Source organism: Eubalaena glacialis, chromosome X (genome assembly GCF_028564815.1).
Source record: "Eubalaena glacialis isolate mEubGla1 chromosome X, mEubGla1.1.hap2.+ XY, whole genome shotgun sequence".
Lineage (NCBI taxonomy): Eukaryota > Metazoa > Chordata > Mammalia > Artiodactyla > Balaenidae > Eubalaena > Eubalaena glacialis.
The window spans coordinates 29995101-30014938 of record NC_083736.1 but is presented as its reverse complement, the minus strand read 5'-3'; the positions used below and the strand labels follow the sequence as shown (position 1 = coordinate 30014938).

The following is a 19838-nucleotide window of genomic DNA, read 5'->3' as shown; positions in this document are numbered from 1 at the left end:
AGGGACTAGAAAGGGAATATTGAAGAAAATGGGCTCATCATGAGAATGGCGGTAATGTTTGAACTGGAAGATAATCAGTAGCATTGAATGTTACATCTACATACTAGCCAATCAATGCAGATAACTTCCTCTGTGGTACACTTGAAACCTTCCACCCCAGCCCTCTCTCCCAATACTCCTGTTCTCTTCTTTTTCAATAATTATTTTCAGGCTAATGACATTTTGTAATTATTTATTAGATTTTCTTGGTGTTCACTTTAATTTCTGATTTCAATGATATAACTATATGTAGGATGTATGGATAGATGCATGCATGCATGGACTGTAGAGGGAGGAGGAAAGTTAGGAGAATTGAGGGCTATTATACAATGATTAGGATCTATCACTCATGAAATATTTCCTCACTCCATGAAATAGCTCCTCTGACCATGGTAATTTTTCAGCAACGTATGAGACCACTTGATCAATTAGTTTAAAGCTACTGTTGTTAGTCTCATGTAAATAATTTGGAAGTTAAAGTCTTATTTAAGGATTTAAAATGTATTATATATTTCTTCAGATCCTAAAGCTTTACTGTAACTTGAGCCCTTCTTTTCCTGGATTTCCAAAACCACATTCCATTTCTGTACGTAGAATGCTTATTGGAGGATGATGACAGCATGAATAAGATGAGGGTGAATTAGGTGAATATTGGGTTCTTGCAGTATGGTTTAAAGTCTTTGTTCTGAATGTGCCTAAATATGAGTTTTTAGAACTAACTAGCTGTTAGTATTTATTGTGTACCAGGCAAGGTGCTAACCAATTGTAGCTTATTCATTCTTCCTAACCATCTAATGAAGAAGGTACCCTTATTATCCCAATTTTGAAAATTAGGAAGCTGAGGCTTGGTGTGGTCGGAAACTTTCACAAGGTCACATAGCTGGTTAGCAATACATGCAAGAATCAAACTCAGAAAATCTGACGTTAGATCCCACACCTTTAAACATGCACATATTTTTGTCACTCTGTCATCCATATTATGTCCTTTTCTACTTATATTTGGAAAGATGTAGGGGTACATTAATGGTCAGCTCTGTTTTTAAAACAGTTTTCCGCATTTACTGAGCCCCCTTCCTGGGATTGGTAAGCATTGGGTGCTTTTAAAATCTTTAAAACATCATAGAAATGGTGTTTAGGGCCCCTCCGCCTTTGGTAGCTTAAGATTTAGAAGAAATATAAACATTTATTTTTAACAAAAAGGTTAAAAAAATGGGTTTGCTATAAAGACTAAGATAACTATGCAAGAATGTTTAAGTAAGTGGGTATCAAAATAAAAGCTCTTCTAGGAGAGCCTGTTGAGGAAGCCTATTTAAAATATTTAGCAAATTTATAACAAAATTACATACTATAAATAGATCCTCATGGGGAACTAGACAGTACTGTGACCTGTCAGGCTTAGTAAAGTGAATATTGGACTGAAAATAAAATGGCAAGTCATTTCCAGATCATTTCATTCAGGGAATAGATAGAATAAGGAATACAGAGCCTAGCCCAGTGCAGAGGTGATGGAAAGAAGGACGTAAAAATGACCATAAGAGAAAAAATAACGAGAATGATATACTGCCTACCCCCCCCCATCATTTCCTAAGAAATCATAAAGTTTTCTGATTTGCCTGGGATGCTTTTATTTGAAAATAAAATCAATTCACATCCAGATGTATTGCATTAGCTAATTGTTCATGAGTATCTAGGGATTTTTTGGTTCCTGAGCTGGATTTTCTAAGATAGTACTTTCCTAAATGTTAGACTTATCCCATGTTTGTAGAAACTCTTCTGGTTTCTTAAGATTTTTGCACATTTTATATTCAATTCAAGTTTTGTTCTCATCAGTCTTTCCTTTTGTGTACATTTATTTGGCTAAGCTAAAAACTATAAATCACTTAAACTTAATAGTTTACTAAGCATATTTTAATTATATTAATTTAAAGTGTTATGTGGGAGTAGATGGCCTTAGAATCCATGCATAACCCATGATCTGTGTTGTTTCTAGGGGGGGGGGTGTGTGTGTGTGTGTGTGTGTGTGTGTGTGTAGGACCTGCAAGTGTTGGTAATTTCCTGTTGGTTAATCATTGAAGTAGAAGGAGTAATAAACTATGCATATAGGCAACCACAGTCCTTTCCTGTTTCATGTTGTTGAGCATATACTCTGACCAAGGGAAGTATTGTATACCCTCCTATAGAACTTACTGGAGATCTAACCTTGTTTTTGTTTTCTATTACTCTACCTTTCTATTAATTGTTGTTCTTTACCTCTAAGTGTCAAATCTAATAATTCCCTAGCCTTACATATTTCCATGCCTTTGTTTTCCAAACAGTATTTCACATGTATGCTAACAAAGGATAAAATAGCATAAGTCTGAAGTAAACATTGAAGTGACTCTTCAGTGGTTGTCCTAAGCCAGATTTTGAAGACCAACTTGACATGGGTCAGAGCAAGAATTCGGTACCACTGAAACATTTGAAGGAAATAGAGAAAAGTCATATTTAAATCATAAGATGTGAATATGTAGTAAGGGAACAACAAATTTGGTCAGATTCTTTAACTAGAGAATAATTTATAAGAAATAGAATTATTTGTTATACAGAGGTATAACAAAATCTAAGTTGGTCAAATCTAAGCATTTTTAATGTTAAATTTCACTGTTGGCCTTTTTTCTTGTCATAAGGAAAAAAAGGATTGTTAGTTGACATTAGAAAACAAACATTGCTGACATTTGTATCTAATAATGGTATAGAAATTTAATTAGGAGCATGACAGATTTTTTTAAATTTGATAAGTGTAACAATTGCATTACTCTAAGAAAAATACTGGCAAGAAATACATAATAAAATACCTAGTACGTATCTGTGTGTAAATAATTTATATTCTTTTAATAAAGAAAAACAGACTTTAACAATCATATATTACAGTATTTTAACCTGAAGACATTCTCTTCTGATAGGCAAAAATTTTAGTGTATTTCTCTGGGGATACATCTGTATTTGGAATAATTTGGCTCATATTTCAGTTTAATTAGCACATCAACTGTAAATCTCCATTGTATAAATCCAGCTATGAGAAATTCAAATCCATAAGAAGTAAATATTTAATTAAAAATTAATTGTAAAATAGCTTTTAAAACTTTAATGTACTTTAAAAATTAGTTGCCTTGAGAATCCATGTTTTCTCAAAGAGGGAAGCAGGAGGGTGTACTTTATACCAATGATCAAGGCCCTTATTCATGGATACATAGGTTGGCAGAAAATTTTAACTTTTTAAACTAACCATTTTCTGTATGGCATTTTTGCTAACTCTAAGAATCAACTTCATTTTAAAAAAATGAATTCTGGACATTGGATATTTTATAGTCTTTTGTCTTTTGCAAATAAGGGGATTAGCTAATACCGTGATATTCATTAATATTTATTTTTGGAGCTGAGGTCTGGGAAAATAGGAAATGATTACAGTGTTGCAATAGCTCTGTCTTGCAGCTATTGAGTATGCTTAGAAAGGTCAGTTTAAGCTTTTCTGTTTTAATCCCTGATTAGGAGTAAAAGAAACGATATAATTTGAAAAAATCATAGAAGAGAAAAGGAGATACTGGAAATGACTTAAATCAAATAGAGTATATGCTAATTTACTGCAGTGCTATGCATTCTTCAACATTTTCATCCACTGTTGAGAACCTTTCCCATATTCCTTTATTTCCCTCTACTGACTGTAAGTTCAGATGGTTTTCATGTTTGATCTTAAAGCTATTAACTCACAACTAGCTTTAGTGGTACTTTGTGTTAGCACGTCAGCAAAAGCATAACATGTAAACCCTTGATCACTATGGCAAGAATATAATTTCTGATTATAGAACAAATAGATAAGCAAAACAAAATCAGAAATCTAAGTACTGGAGAAAATAACTAGTATATTTGATCACATATGCTTTAGAAAGATGCAACCTGAGTTTCAAAATGAGTACCTCATGGCTCAAACAATGATTTTCTCAGTTTCCTTTACTAAAAAATATGAGAACAATAAAAATGTAAAAAATGTGAATAGTATAGCATTATTTCCTAATTGTCTTTAATATATGTAATTAAATATACTCTCATACTTGAGTGATAAGAAAAAAGAATTGGCCAAATTAAACCAATTTATGATATATTGGCCACCAAGATATTATTTTAATTATTATTTTTAAAATTCCTGGCTGACACATTTGAAATGTTCCCAGTCCTAGCTTATATAACTCAGAAAACACAGACTTAACATGACTTTCAAGGGCAACTCTGAATGTTAATGTTTCCATTTTCAGCCTCATGGCAGAAAGAGTTTTATTAACCAGTGTAAGCTCTGGAATGTCAAAGGCGTGATAGGCAGTATAGACTCCACACACAAAATAGATGCATAGTCATTTTATTTTAAATTGCTTCACTTGAAAATGTACCGTGAAAATCTGGAGAGAGGAAGTAAAAGTAAGTGATTTTATATAGTGGTCTAAAATGTTGAGACTTGAAAAATAAAAGTCCTAGGATAAAAATGCTCAAACATTTGAGTTTGTGATGTAGCTAATTCTAATACGTTCCCTTACGCCTGCCATAGTGGTCGAATAACTAAGAGCTAGTCTGATAGGTGCCAGGCATCATTGTTTCACAAGTAGGGATTCCAGGTTTTCTAGAAAGTAACAGGCTTTGTCCCAAACCTGCTTCTTCGTTCTTGTATTATATAATAACATGTTCCAAGAGGCAGACTAGATGACTAGGAATTTTACATACTCATTTAGGGATTTCCAGGTAATAATTAGTGTAGTGTGATAAGGTCCTGGAGGAACTGGATCTCCCAAGCAGGGTGTCTTGGATCTAGAGCAGCCTCCTCTGTTTAGTCCTCCTCTGTTTACTGTCTGTTTATTCCTCTGTTTACCCCTGTTTATCTTTACAAAAAATCTATACATTGTGATTTTTAAAAGATTGGAATACTGTTTTGGGTTATATGTGCTTGATAGTATAATTGTAATTACACTTAAAAAGAAGAATCTCACCCATTAGATTGTAATCTTTATGCAGTCAGGAAGGGCCAAACTCATCTGTGAATATTGCCCTCACCCCTCCACATGGTGCTATTCATTTAACAAGAGTTTGTTTATCTTTAGTTGCTTGGAATATGTAGTGAGAAGGACAGGGGGCATCTCTGTTCTAGTGGATCTTATATTCCAGTAAGTAAAGACGAACAACAAATGACTAAACTAATACATAAGAAAAATCTGAGTGTGAAAATGTTATGTTTAAAAAGTTATAGAAATCGTAACTAAGAAGCAAATTCAGAGAGCATCTTCATGAAAAGCCTCTCTGCGCAGGTGACACTTAAACTGAGTCCTGAATGATAAGAAGGAGAGATTATTTAAAGATACAGAGGAAGAGCAATTGGGGTAGAGCAAATAGCTTGACACAGTGTGGAAGAGAGAGAAGACAAGTATGACTGAAACGTAGTGTCAGAGGGCAGGAATGGTATGCAGTTAGATTAGAGAGGCAGGAAGGTGCTAGATCATATAAGGATTTCAGGTTCAAGGATTTGGATTTTTCCTCTTAGTGTGATGGGATTCCATTGGTTTTTATCCAGAGGAATGCCATCTGATTTATAGTTGAGCAGAGGAGAAGGAACCAACCAGCAAAGGAGCTAAAAAGCAGTTCTTAGTGAGGTAGGAGGATAATCAGGCAAGGGTGGTACATGAAGCTCAAGAAGAGAGAAGAGAGGATCAAGAATGAAGGAGTGGTTAATTAGGTTAGTAATCAAAATGTCAAGTAAGATGCTATCAAAAAATGGCTATTGGATTTGGGAAAGTGGAGATTGATGGCACCCTTTACAAGAGATGTTTTAATGGGATAGTGGGTAAAGGGAATAGTAGGGTAAGGAAGTAGAAAGAGTAATGTAGAAAACAAAATATTTTGTAGTGAAGAGGAACACATAATGAGGCAGTAGCGGGAGGGGTTTTTTGGGTCAAGAGTTTGTTTTGTTTTGTTTTGTTTTAGTTGATAATGGAGAACTGTAGAGAAGGAGACATTGCAGATGCTTGAGGCGGCCAGGTATTTTAGGAGAAAAGTCCTTGAAAAAGTGAGAGGAAGTGGGGTAACGGGCAGCATATCTTAGTATGCCTTTCTCAACAGATGCTTTCTCTCTATATACTTTCACATTCAATTGACAAAAACATGCAAATTTTGCTGAGCACCATAGCAGAAAATTTGCTTGAAATGGTTCCAGTCTAATAAAAAATTGTATTACCCAAAACATGGCAGAAATAAATCACACTCATTTGGGAAGAAATGTTTCTGGCATACAGAGCAGGAGACTATTATTTTAATTTCCTTTTAAAAAAAACTTATCTTTCAGGTGCTTCAAGAAGACCTGGAACAGGAACAAGTCAGGGTGAATTCTCTCACGCACATGGTGGTGGTGGTTGATGAATCTAGTGGCGATCATGCAACTGCTGCTTTGGAAAAACAACTTAAGGTCAGAGTATTTTCTTTAATACACTAAATATGTCATTCAAAATAATTAATTGCAATTCAGAAAATATTTAGAAAATTTAAAATGTAATTTGTATATTGCAAATATTTAGAATGCAATGTATTCATTTAAACTAATTCAAATTATGTCCCATTTGTGGGATGTTTGTGCATAATTCCTTTTCATTATACACTGTTTGCTCACACTAGCTTCCTGGCCTTTGGGGAAATATATAAATGCAGATCTGTTTTTTAACTATAGTTGAATAGCATGCATTAGATAACTGGTCAGAGGAATATTATTTATGCTCTCTTCAAACCTACAGTCTAAGAGAGGACAAAGGTAAAAAAACACAAAAAGGATCACATTCAGTCAAATAAGAAAAAATTTAACACCTTCAGTATATTTTTTCCTGGAAGCCTTCAGTTGTAGTCTCGATGAGGACATACATAGCAGGATGCTTAAGTCATGGAAGTTTTGTTGTAGGAGGTACTTAGCCTTTCAATCCCTCATTCAATCTGACTCATAGTAATTGTGTCCTTGGAAACATAACTAGTATATATTAATAAAGGATAATGTGGATATTTTCATATTTTCATATTTACTTCCTAACTGGAAATGATAAAGTTTTGTTATAAGTTTTTTTTTTTTAATTTCAACAAAACATATATACATATACCAAAACATCAACATTAAGGGAAAATAACAACAGTTTATTGTTCTGAATGTGACACATAGTTTCACGTATTCACCCAACCACAGATTATATTTGAGGCATTCATTGTACCCACTACATGCTTGCCTTTCCTTTGTGAGAGTTAGGAGCCAATAGTCTAACACGTCTGAGGATCCAATCAATGTGGGTTTAAATAGCTTTATAAGCCCAAGGTTTTTCTAAACCTAGTTTCTCTTACCTAACCTATAAAAAAGCCTTATCTCTGTTTTTTTCTCTTTTTGTGTGAATTGTTTTTTTTATCCCAGTGAAATGTCATTTCCTAAGGTTACTGTTTTAGACTGCCAATCTCCAACAATATTATCTCACTTTCCATCATTAAATGAAAAAAGACGAAACTGTTGAACTGCTACAGTTGAGCACTTAATATATACTAGTGATTCATGTTAATTGCTTATGTTTCAATGAAATTGCAGGGATTACAGATCTAAAAAGGTTTATGACACCCAATATTATAATGTATCATTGCATATATGATCAGATTTGTTGTACACAGACACACACACACACACACACGACTGGCTAAAGGACTGACAGGCCACTGCTACACCCATTTTAAGGAATTCCATAGTTCTGATACAATAGTGTTGTGGCTATTTACAGATGGGTAAAAATCTAATATTCAGTGTTTCTCAGAAATTTTCAGAAAAGATAAAAGAAGGCTGGGAGGCAGAGTTTAGAAGGGTGACTGGTTAAAAAAAGAATTAAGGCAGAAACTTTTCTAAGTCATAGAGTATTTCCAGTTAAAATAACAACTGAAAAACAGTCACTTTGGCCCCACAAGACCTAATACAACTAGCTTTAGAATATAATTATTCCAAGGTGATGCCTGTGGGACTAGGCCACCTTGAAAAACAGTCCATAGCATTCACAGATGGTGACTGGGTTAGATCTTAGGTAGGATGAATTAAGAGTAGTGGCCCTGGGCTTCCCTGGTGGCGCAGTGGTTGAGAGTCTGCCTGCTAATGCAGGGGACACGGGTTCGAGCCCTGGTCTGGGAGGATCCCACATGCCGCAGAGCAGCTGGGCCCGTGAGCCACAATTACTGAGCCTGCGCGTCTGGAGCCTGTGCTCCGCAGCAAGAGAGGCCGCGATGGTGAGAGGCCCGCGCACCGCGATGAAGAGTGGCCTCCGCTTGCCACAACTAGAGAAAGCCCTTGCACAGAAACGAAGACCCAACACAGCCATAAATTAATTAATTAATTTAAAAAAAAAAAGTGGGACTCCTGATATTCATCCCACTTAAAAAAAAAAAAAAAAAAAAGAGTAGTGGCCCTAAGCTTTTCTATATGTATTATCCTATTTACGTACATTTTAAAGCTTATTTTCTGTCTTTATTTCTTTGACCCAGAAACATCTACTAAGATAGCTGCTCATGTATTGGCTATTCCCAGTTCACACAAACTCAGTCCACATTTGTATATGATTGCCTCCCCCCTTAATTAGTGTTGATCGTAGCCTCCCAGCCTCCTCTTTTCCCCTCGACCCCCTTTCCCCATTTGGTACCCTCATTTCTGTTACTGTTACCTGACTTTTAGATAATCTAGACTAGTGTCTAAAAGAGCAGAGTTAAAGGACTTAAGTGATGAGAAGGCCCCCGCTTTAGCCTTTCTTTCTTCCTATTCCATCAGTCCCAGAGGAATCCATGCTTGAATTCTATGCCTTATTTAACTATTGGTTGGAATTGCCCTGGAATGCTGGGCTCTCATTTGACTTTGGAATTTTGATGATTCTTTCTTAGGTTCTTTACGAGTAATATAATCTTGTCTTAACTAGTTTAATTTTTATAAAGAAAGAGAAGAGGTAGAGAAGTTGGTAGAAAAAGAGTAGGAGAGAAGAAATAATAAAGAATAAAAAGACAGATAAACAAATACATTAGAGGAGTCACTTAAACAGCAACCCAGATATCCTCTGCATGTGACAAGAATTCCATGTATGCTTCAGAGACCGAGCTATCATGTTTCATACTGGGCCCTGAGGAATTCTATTAGAAGTAATAGGAAGAATTTTAGGAAAGAGAAAAAGGTATATGGACTCAATACAAAAAGAGAAAAAAAAAAAAAACTGGCAGGAACCTGAGAAGAATGCTTTAGATCTTTTGTTGAAGCAAGGTCTGGTCATCCATAGCTGATTCCTGAAGACCTGTTAGTGTTGAACGCTCACCCCACACCTTCTTTCTCCTCCATGGCCTCCCATGTCACCACAGTGCCATAATCCATTTCTCTCCAATTTGCTGAAGTACCAGAGCCTCAAAATGGATACCCAGTTGTCTTTAGTAAAGAGGTACAGATAGGGGAAAACTAGGAAAGGTAGTCTTTGATTTAATTCAGTAACAGAGAGAGAGAGAGATGTTCTTACCATCTTGAGTTAGAACTCTAAAAATACTCCTCATGGAATATCTTTACATGTATTGACTTAGTTCTTTGAACTCTATTATAAGTTAGATTTTCTCTAACTTTAAAAGACTTTTAGAAGTCTTCTTTTTAAAAGGTTTGAAGAAAAAGAAAGTTAGGTCAGAACATATGCTTAGGGATTCTGAAAGATGGCATGACTTATGAAGGATAATATTCTGAAAAGTGCAGTCTCTTGTAAATTAATTTGATTCTCTCAGAGGTTCAGCTTGTCCCTCAGCAATGTCACCACAGGTCAGAAACTTGTCCTTAACTTTAGAGGTTTCTGTGATATCAGTACACAGAGAACCCAATTTGTAAGCAGTGATGCCAGTTAACTAATTTTGTTGAGAAATAGCTTGGCTAAAAAACTAAGTTGCATAATTTATGTGGAGTCTTCAGTCATGGAATATATTACCATGCCTCTTTCATTTTTTTCGATGAGTACTTGTAATGTTCTTACTATGTCATAGGGATTATGCTGGGTAACAGAGGTGAAACAGTGAACAAAAAGAGAATTTGTTCTACCTTCCTGGGTCAGAAATGAGTAATTTGTGAGCATGTTGCCTTCCTTGGAACCTCAAAACAGTGGTAGCCATTTCTCAGGCTCCCTCTTTGAATTCAAATGCTGATTCCTTGTCACCCGTGGTCACCATGGTAGGCGTGGCAGTTGCTCTCTTGGTACTTGCAATCTAACAGAGGAAATAAGCACTAATGAAATATTTACAAAAATGAGCAGATATTTAAAATGGACGTAACTTATTTCTATGAAGGAAAGGAACAAAGTTTTGTGACAACAAATTAGTCTGACTTAAGCTGAAGCTTGAAGGCATGAAATGATTTCCTAGTAAAGTAATGTTTAAACTATGATCTAAAGGACACATTGGAGGGAACTGTATGAAGTGTGTGTATAAGGGGATTGGTGGAGATACATGCAGTTTCCAGGAAGGGGAAACAGTGTATCAAGTGAGCATAGCACCCTCAAGGGACTGAAAAAGGGCCAGTTTAGCTACAGATTGAGGTTCAGAAGAGTGGTGCTAGCGGAGGCTTGGTGGGTAGCTAGAATTCGTGTGTGATACTAAACTCTACCATAATTCTTCAGTCAACAAACATGTATTGAGCAGCAGCTGTGTGCCAGGATGGTGGCTGGGACTACCATGGTGGGGATGGGTGGGGGCAACAGTCATGGCACCTGCCCTCCTGGCCCCGCACTAATTAAATGCAATTAAGTGTAAATTTCTGGCCATGATGAGTTCAATGTGACAGATATATATATTACTAGATGACTCACCTTTCTCTAGAAGGTAAGGAAAGGCCTACCTAAGTGGCCTTAAGTGAGATCTGAAGATTTAGTAGAAATTAATTAGGCAACAATAAAGAACAGGAAAGTGTTCCAGATAGAAGGACCATATTTATTCATTCATTTGACACATATGTATTGAGTGCCTACTAGGTGCCAGCCAAAAGTCTAAGCTTTGAGGTTAAGTATGGACAAAACATAAATTGTTCCTCTATGAAGCTTACATTCGAAGCAAGCATCAGAATAAATAAGCAAGCTTTATACTATGAAAAAGGTGCTAAGAACTATAAGGAAAAAATAGACTGGAGAAGGAAGCAGTTTTACATGAAGCGGTCAAGGGAAAACTATGTTGAGAAGGTGGCATTTGAGCAAAAACTAAAACAAAATAAGGGAGGTGTTTTGGAGACACACAGATCCTATCGGCCTTTTGCACTGGAAACTGAAAAAGACTATAGAACATAAAGAAAGCCTGTTGTTCTAGGGAGATAGCTGTTTCTAGTAAAAAAAAAAAAAAAAAAAAAAAAAAGAACCTGGTTAGGCCCATAGCTCTTACAGAAGATGCTCTAATTAAAACATTTTCCAAATAAAAGGTAGAGCTATTAAAATCCCATTTTTAGATATGTTCCTCTATACAAGTTAACACTTGAGAGTCCAACTAGATGTATTAAAGGTGTCTAAGGCCACAGACCCATGAGAGTTTCTGGCATAGAAAAAGTGTTTGGATTATTTTGTTGAATGATGTTAATCTTAACGTTACTGTCTAAAATTTTGGAGAATTAAAGGTATATCAAAAGAATGGATACATACAAGCATCCTCTTTTGAAGAAGAGTAACCTGGAAAATACAGTTTTAGAGCAGATTATTAAACATAAGGCTGTGCACACATGTATAGTTTCTTACTCATCTGATGAAGTTAATAAACTTTATTGAATAAAGGAATAATTTTCAAAGATTAGAAAGGTCTCTTAAGAGCTAAGATACATTCACTAAAATCAAGACATGAAAACCAACTGGATATCAAATGACATTAAACAATTTGTGCAAATATTATGTGGTATTATCAAGATAAATTCTTTGGTGGCTATATTAAGTTGGTTGACCCAGTGGAATGGAATAAATATAAAATGTTTTGATTTCCCTGAAGTATTGTGCAAAGCCTCTCGTGGGATGTCTATGGATAAGGTGAGCCTTCTTATTTCTATGTGGGTTGGTGGAGAACATCTGTGTTTTAATATATTCCTTCCTGTTATCTGATTTATGTGCCAGATAATTGGACTGAAAATGATTGGACTCCTTTATTCAACTTTCAGAGTCAGAAAGTTTGGGGACAGGAAGCCATTTGAGGATATAGTTGGGTCACTGTGTAAATTTCACCACCATGTGAGTGGTTAATGGATGAATTCCTCTCCCAAATGACTTTAGAAATTTCATAGCAATGTCCTATGAAGTTAGAATGTCACATACAAGTGTCATATACTTGTCTTTCATGTTTTAAATCAGAAAAGGCATATTTACTGTTTGAAATTTTACTGCTTAAGAAAAAGCAGTACGGAGTCCCGGAGCCAGCGAGCCGGGCGCACAGCTGCCCACTGGCACTGTGCCCGCCGCAGCCGAACCCGGCCCCTGTGGGAGCTTAACAGAGAGCGAGGATCGCGAGCCCCGGCCAGAGTGAGCGTGTGCGGCCGCCGCCGAGTCGGCACCTGGAGAACATGGAGAAATGGATGGAAGATAAGAGCAAAGCGAGACTTAGGCTTAAAAGCAGGTTGCAAAAAAAAAAAAAAAAAAGCAGGTTGCTTGCTGCTTGAGGGCCAAATGCAAGTTTGAACTTTGTTCTCGGAAGACACAAGGGACTCCTTCCTAAGCCTGTAAATAAGCTCTGCCCTTGGTGCCTAAGGAAGGGGTTAGTGAAAGTCAGCCTGAGAGTCAACTAACTGCTGAACAATCGTCAACAGGAAGACACTGGAACTCATCAAAAAAGATACCCCACATCCAAAGACCAAGGAGAAGCCACAATGAGACGGTAGGAGGGGTGCAATCACAATAAAATCAAATCCTATAAATGCTGGGTGGGTGACTCACAAACAGGAGAACACTTATACCACAGAAGTCCACCCACTGGAGTGAAGGTTCTGAGCGCCACGTCACGCTTCCCAACCTGGGGGTCTGGCAACGGGAGGAGGAATTCCTAGAGAATCAGACTTTGAAGGCTAGCGGGATTTGATTGCAGGACTTTGACAGGACTGGGGGAAACAGAGACTCCACTCTTGGAGGGCACACAAAAAGTAGTGTCGCGCATCAGGACCCAGGGGAAGGAGCAGTGACCCTACAGGAGGCTGATCCAGACCTACCTGATACTGTTGGAGGGTCTCCTGCAGAGGCGGGGGGTGGCTGTGTCTTACCATGAGGACAAGGTCACTGGCAGCAGAAGTTCCGGGAAGTACTCCTTGGTGTAAGCCCTCCCAGAGTCCGCCATTAGCCCCACCAAAGAGCCCAGGTAGGCTCCAGTGTTGGGTCGCCTCAGGCCAAACAACCAACAGAGAGGGAACCCAGCCCCACCCATCAGCAGACAAGTGGATTAAAGTTTTACTGAGCTCTGCCAACCAGAGCAACAGCCAGCTCTACCCACCACCAGTCCCTCCCATCAGGAAACTTGCTCAAGCCTCTTAGATAGCCTCATCCACCAGAGGGCAGACAGCAGAAGCAAGAAGAACTACAATTCTGCAACCTGTGGAACAAAAACCACATTCACAGAAAGATAGACAAGATGAAAAGGCAGAGGTCTATGTACCAGATAAAGGAACAAGATAAAACCCCAGAAAAACAACTAAATGAAGTGGAGATAGGCAACCTTCCAGAAAGAGAATTCAGAATAATGATAGTGAAGATGATCCAGGACCTCGGAAAAAGAATGGAGGCAAAGATCGAGAAGATGCAAGAAATGTTTAACAAAGACCTAGAAGAATGAAAGAACAAACAAACAGAGATGAACAATACAATAAATGAAATGAAAACTACACTAGAAGGAATCAATAGCAGAATAACTGAGGCAGAAGAATGGATAAATGACCTGGAAGACAGAATGGTGGAATTCACTGCTGAGGTACAGAATAAAGAAAAAAGAAGGAAAAAAAATGAAGACAGCCAAAGAGACCTCTGAGACAACATTAAACGCAACAACATTCTCATTATAGGGGTCCCAGAAGGAGAAGAGAGAGAGAGAGAAAGGACCCGAGAAAATGTTTGAAGAAATTATAGTTGAAAACTTCCCTAATATGGGAAAAGAAATAGCTACCCATAATCCAGGAAGTGCAGAGAGTCCCATACAGGATAAACCCAAGGAGAAACATGCCAAGACACATAGTAATCAAATTGGAAAAAATTAAAGACAAAAATTATTGAAAGCAGCAAGGGAAAAATGACAAATAGCATACAAGGGAACTGCCATAGGTTAACAGCTGATTTCTCAGCAGAAACTCTACAAGCCAGAAGGGAGTGGCAGGACATATTCAAAGTGATGAAGGGGAAGAACCTACAACCAAGAATACTCTACCCAGCAAGGATCTCATTCAGATTCCACGGAGAAATCAAAAGCTTTACAGACAAGCAAAAGCTAAGAGAATTCAGCACCACCAAACCAGCTCTACAACAAATGCTAAAGGAACTTCTCTAAGTGGGAAACACAAGAGAAGAAAAGGACCTACAAAAACAAACCCATAATAATTAAGAAAATGGTAATAGGGACACACATATCGATAATTACCTTAAACATGAATGGATTAAATGCTCCAGCCAAAAGACACAGGCTCGCTGAAGACCCGTATATATATGCTGTCTACAAGAGACCCACTTCAGACCTAGGGACACATACAGAGTGAAAGTGAGGGGATGGAAAAAGATATTCCATGCAAATGGAAATCAAAAGAAAGCTGGAGTAGCTATACTCATATCAGATAAAATAGACTTTAAAATAAAGAATGTTACAAGAGACAAGGAAGGACACTACATAATGATCAAGGGATCAATCCAAGAAGAAGATATAACAATTATAAATATATAAGCACCCAACATAGGACCACCTCAATACATAAGGCAACTGCTAACAGCTATAAAAGAGGAAATTGACAGTAACACAATAAGAGTCGGGGACTTTAACACCTCACTTACACCAATGGATAGATCATCCAAACAGAAAATTCATAAGGAAACACAAGATTTAAATGACACAATAGACCAGATAGATTTAATTGATATTTATAGGACATTCCGTCCAAAAACAGCAGATTATACTTTCTTCTCAAGTGCGCACGGAACATTCTCCAGGATAGATCACATCTTGGGTCACAAATCAAGCCTCAGTAAATTTAAGAAAATTGAAATCATATCAAGCATCTTTTCTGACCACAACGCTATGAGGTTAGAAATCAATTACAGGGAAAAACACGTAAAAAAACACAAACACATGGAATCTAAACAATACGTTACTAAATAACCAACAGATCACTGAAGAAATCAAGGAGGAAATCAAAAAATACCTAGAGACAAATGACAATGAAAACACGACGATCCAAAACCTATGGGATGCAGCAAAAGCAGTTCTAAGAGGGAAGTTTATAGCAATACAAGACTAACTCAAGAAACAAGAAACATCTCAAATAAACAGTCTAACCTTACACCTAGAGGAACTAGAGAAGGAAGAACAAACAAAACCCAAAGTTAGTAGAAGGAAAGAAATCATAAAGACCAGAACAGAAATAAATGAAATAGAAACAAAGAAAACAATAGCAAAGATCAATAAAACTAAAAGCTGGTTCTTTGAGAAGATAAACAAAATTGATAAACCATTAGCCAGACTCATCAAGAAAAAGAGGGAGAAGGCTCAAATCAGTAGAATTAGAAATGCATAAAGGAGAAGTAACAACTGACACTGCAGAAATACAAAGGATCATGAGAGATTACTACACGCAACTGTGTGCCAATATAATGGATAACCTGGAAAAAATGGACAAATTCTTAGAAAAGCACAACCTTCTGAGACTGAACCAGGAAGAAATAGAAAATATAAAGAGACCAATTACAAGCACTTAAATTGAGACTGTGATTAAAAATCTTACAACAAACAAAAGCCCAGGACCAGATGGCTTCACAGGCGAATTCTATCAAACATTTAGAGAAGAGCTAACACCTATCCTTCTCAAACTCATCCAAAATATAGCAGAGGGAGGAACACTCCCCAACTCATTCTACGAGGCCACCATCACCCTGATACCAAAACCAGACAAAGATGTCACAAAGAAAGAAAACTACAGGCCAATATAACTGATGAACATAGATGCAAAAATCCTCAACAAAATACTGGCAAACAGAATCCAGCAGCACATTACAAGGATCATACACCATGATCAAGTGGGGTTTATTCCAGGAATGCAAGGATTCTTCAATATATGCAAATCAATCAATGTGATACACCATATTAACAAACTGAAGAATAAAAACCGTATGATCATCTCAATAGATGCAGAAAAAGCTTTTGACAAAATTCAACACCCATTTATGATCAAAACCCTCCAGAATGTAGGCATAGAGGGAACTTACCTCAACAAAATAAAGGCCATATGTGACAAACCCACAGCCAACATTGTCCTCAATGGTGAAAAACTGAAACCATTTCCTCTAAGATCAGGAACAAGACAAGGATGTCCTCTCTCACCACTATTATTCAACATAGTTTTGGAAGTTTTAGCCACGTCAGTCAGAGGAGAAAAAGAAATAAAAGGAATACAAATTGGAAAAGAAGAAGTAAAGCTGTCACTGTTTGCAGATGACATGATACTATACATAGAGAATCCTAAGGATGCCATCAGAAAACTACTAGAGCTAATCAATGAATTTGGTACAGTTGCAGGATACAGAATTAATGCACAGAAATCTTTTGCATTCCTATACACTAATGGTGAAAAATCTGAAAGAGAAATTAAGTAAACACTCCCATTTACCCTTGCAACAAAAAGAATAAAATATCTAGGAATAAACCTACCTAGGGAGAGAAGAGACCTGTATGCAGAAACCTGTAAGACACTGATGAAAGAAATTAAAAATGATACAAACAGATGGAGAGATATACCATGTTCTTGGATTGGAAGAATCAATATTGTTAAAATGACTATCCTACCCAAAGCAATCTACAGATTCAATGCAATCCCTATCAAATTACCAAAGGCATTTTTTACAGAACTAGAACAAAAAATCTTAAAATTTGTATGGAGACACAAAAGACCCCGAATAGCCAAAGCAGTCTTGAGGGAAAAAAACGGAGCTAGAGGAATCAGACTCCCTGACTGCAGACTATACTACAAAGCTACTGTAATCAAGATAATGTGGTATTTGCACAAAAACGGAAACATAGATCAATGGAACAGCATAGAAAACCCAGAGATAAACCCATGCACCTATAGTCAACTTATCTATGATAAAGGAGGCAAGGATATACAATGGAGAAAAGACAGTCTCTTCAATAAGTGGTCCTGGGAAAACTGGACAGCTACATGTAAAAGAATGAAATTAGAACACTCCCTAGCACCATGCACAAAAATAGACTCAAAATGGATTAGAGGGACTTCCCTGGTGGCTCAGTGGTTGAGAGTCTGCCTGCCAATGCAGGGGACGCGGGTTCGAGCCCTGGTCTGGGAGGATCCCACATGCCACGGAGCGGCTGGGCCCGTATGCCACAACGACTGAGCCTGCGCGTCTGGAGCCTGTGCTCCGCAACAAGAGAGGCTGCGATAGTGAGAGGCCCGCACACCGTGATGAAGAGTGGCCCCCGCTCGCGGCAACTAGAGAAGGCCCTCACACAGAAACGAAGACCCAACACAGCCAAAAATAAATAAATAAATAAATTTAAAAAAAAATGGATTAGAGACCTAAATGTAAGACTGGACACTATAAGACTGTTAGAGGAAAACTTAAGAAGAACACTCTTTGACATAAATCACAGCAACATCTCTTTTGACCAACCTCCTAGAGTAATGGAAATAAAAACAAAAATAAACAAATGGGACCTAATGAAACGTAAAAGCTCTTGCACAGCAAAGGAAACCATAAACAAGACCAAAAGACAACCCTCAGAATGGGAGAAAATATTTGCAAATGAATCAATGGACAAATGATTAGTCTCTAAAATATATAAACAGCTCATGCAGCTCAATATTAAAAAAAAAAAAACCCAATCCAAAAATTAGCAGAAGACCTAAATAGACATTTCTCCAAGGAAGACATACAGATGGTCAAGAAGCACATGAAAAGCTGCTCAACATCACTAATTATTAGAGAAATGCAAATCAAAACTACAATGAGGTATCACCTCACACCAGTTAGAATGGGCATCATCAGAAAATCTACAAACAACAAATGCTGGAGAGGGTGTGGAGAAAAGGGAACCCTCTTGCACTGTTGGTGGGAATGTAAATTGATGCAGCCACTATGGAGAACAGTATGGAGGGTCCTTAAAAAACTAAAAATAGAACTACCATATGATCCAGCAATCCCACTACTGGGCATATACCCAGAGAAAACCATAATTCAAAAAGACACATGCACCCCAATGTTCATTGCAGCGCTGTTTACAATAGCCAGGTCATGGAGGCAACCGAAATGCCCATCGGCAGACGACTGGATAAAGAAGATGTGGTACATATATACGATGGAATATTACTCAGCCATAAAAGGGAACGAAATTGAGTCATTTGTAGAGACGTGGATGAATCTAGAGACTGTCATACAGAGTGAAATAAGTCAGAAAGAGAAAAACAAATATCGTATATTAACGCATATATGTGGAACCTAGAAAAATGGTACTGATGAACTGGTTTGCAGGGCAGAAATTGAGATACAGGTGTAGAGAACAGACGTGTGGACACCGGCGGGGGGTGGGGGGGGAAGCGGCGGGGGTGATGGTGTGATGAATTGGGAGATTGGAATTGACATGTATACACTGATGTGTATAAAATTGATGACTAATAAGAACCTGCTGTATAAAAAAATTTAAAAAAAAATTCAAAAATTCAAAAAAAGCAGTATCTTTAACTTAATTAAATTTTTGATAAGAAAGATCTGAATTCCCATCCATACATGTGAACATAAACCTATATATAAATGTAAGTATATATCCATTTATACAAATGTATGTATACGTACATATATACATTTACATTTTCTCCATACGTATGGATGTATGAGTGTATGTGTATATATATATGTATATATATATATATATGTATATATATATGTATATATATATGTATATATATACACATATATATATATATATATTGGGGGGAGAGAGAGAGAGAGAGAAATAGAGAGAGAGAGACACCAACCGACCTTACTTGGACACAAATTTAAGATTAAATCAAAGCAAGATGATATAGAGTCTTAGTAAATTAGTGCAATCTTGGATGTGGCACAATGTCCAGATTATAAGGACTAATAATTATGTTCTGTGATAATTTGAATACACTTTTAGTATCTTAGCTGAATTTTTCAGGGATAGTGACATCCTGTAAAGAATGTTTGTAGAACCAGGTGTTACTTAATTTTAAGAAAAACCTAAGTATAGATAAGGGACATGTGAGCAGTTTTATCTTGTTGAAAAAGGAAGACATTTTCTCTGTTTTACTTCAGAAGGTTGTACTATCCAAAACAGGCACAAGTTGATAAGCCTGTATGTCTTCTGCCCATACCTCTTTCCTGAGCGCAATTTCTTCTCTCCCATTTTCTGCTGGATATATACCCCTTAAAGTTCAAAATGCACCTCAAACACAGCAAGGTGAAACTTAACTCACTGTGTCCTACTTCCCTCTAAACTTGCTTCTTTTACTGACTCCCCCATTTTTGTTATTGCACCAC

The 19838-nt window shown here is 37.1% G+C and overlaps 1 protein-coding gene across 1 annotated transcript in view; it reads left to right on the top strand.

Annotated features, from left to right (window-relative positions):
* DMD (dystrophin) overlaps nt 1–19838 on the top strand; it is a 1714964-nt gene that overhangs the window by 217476 nt on the left and 1477650 nt on the right. Inside the window, exon 8 of the mRNA XM_061178407.1 lies at nt 6398–6517. Coding sequence (XP_061034390.1) covers nt 6398–6517 — 120 coding nt within the window. The remainder of the gene's footprint in view (nt 1–6397; nt 6518–19838) is intronic.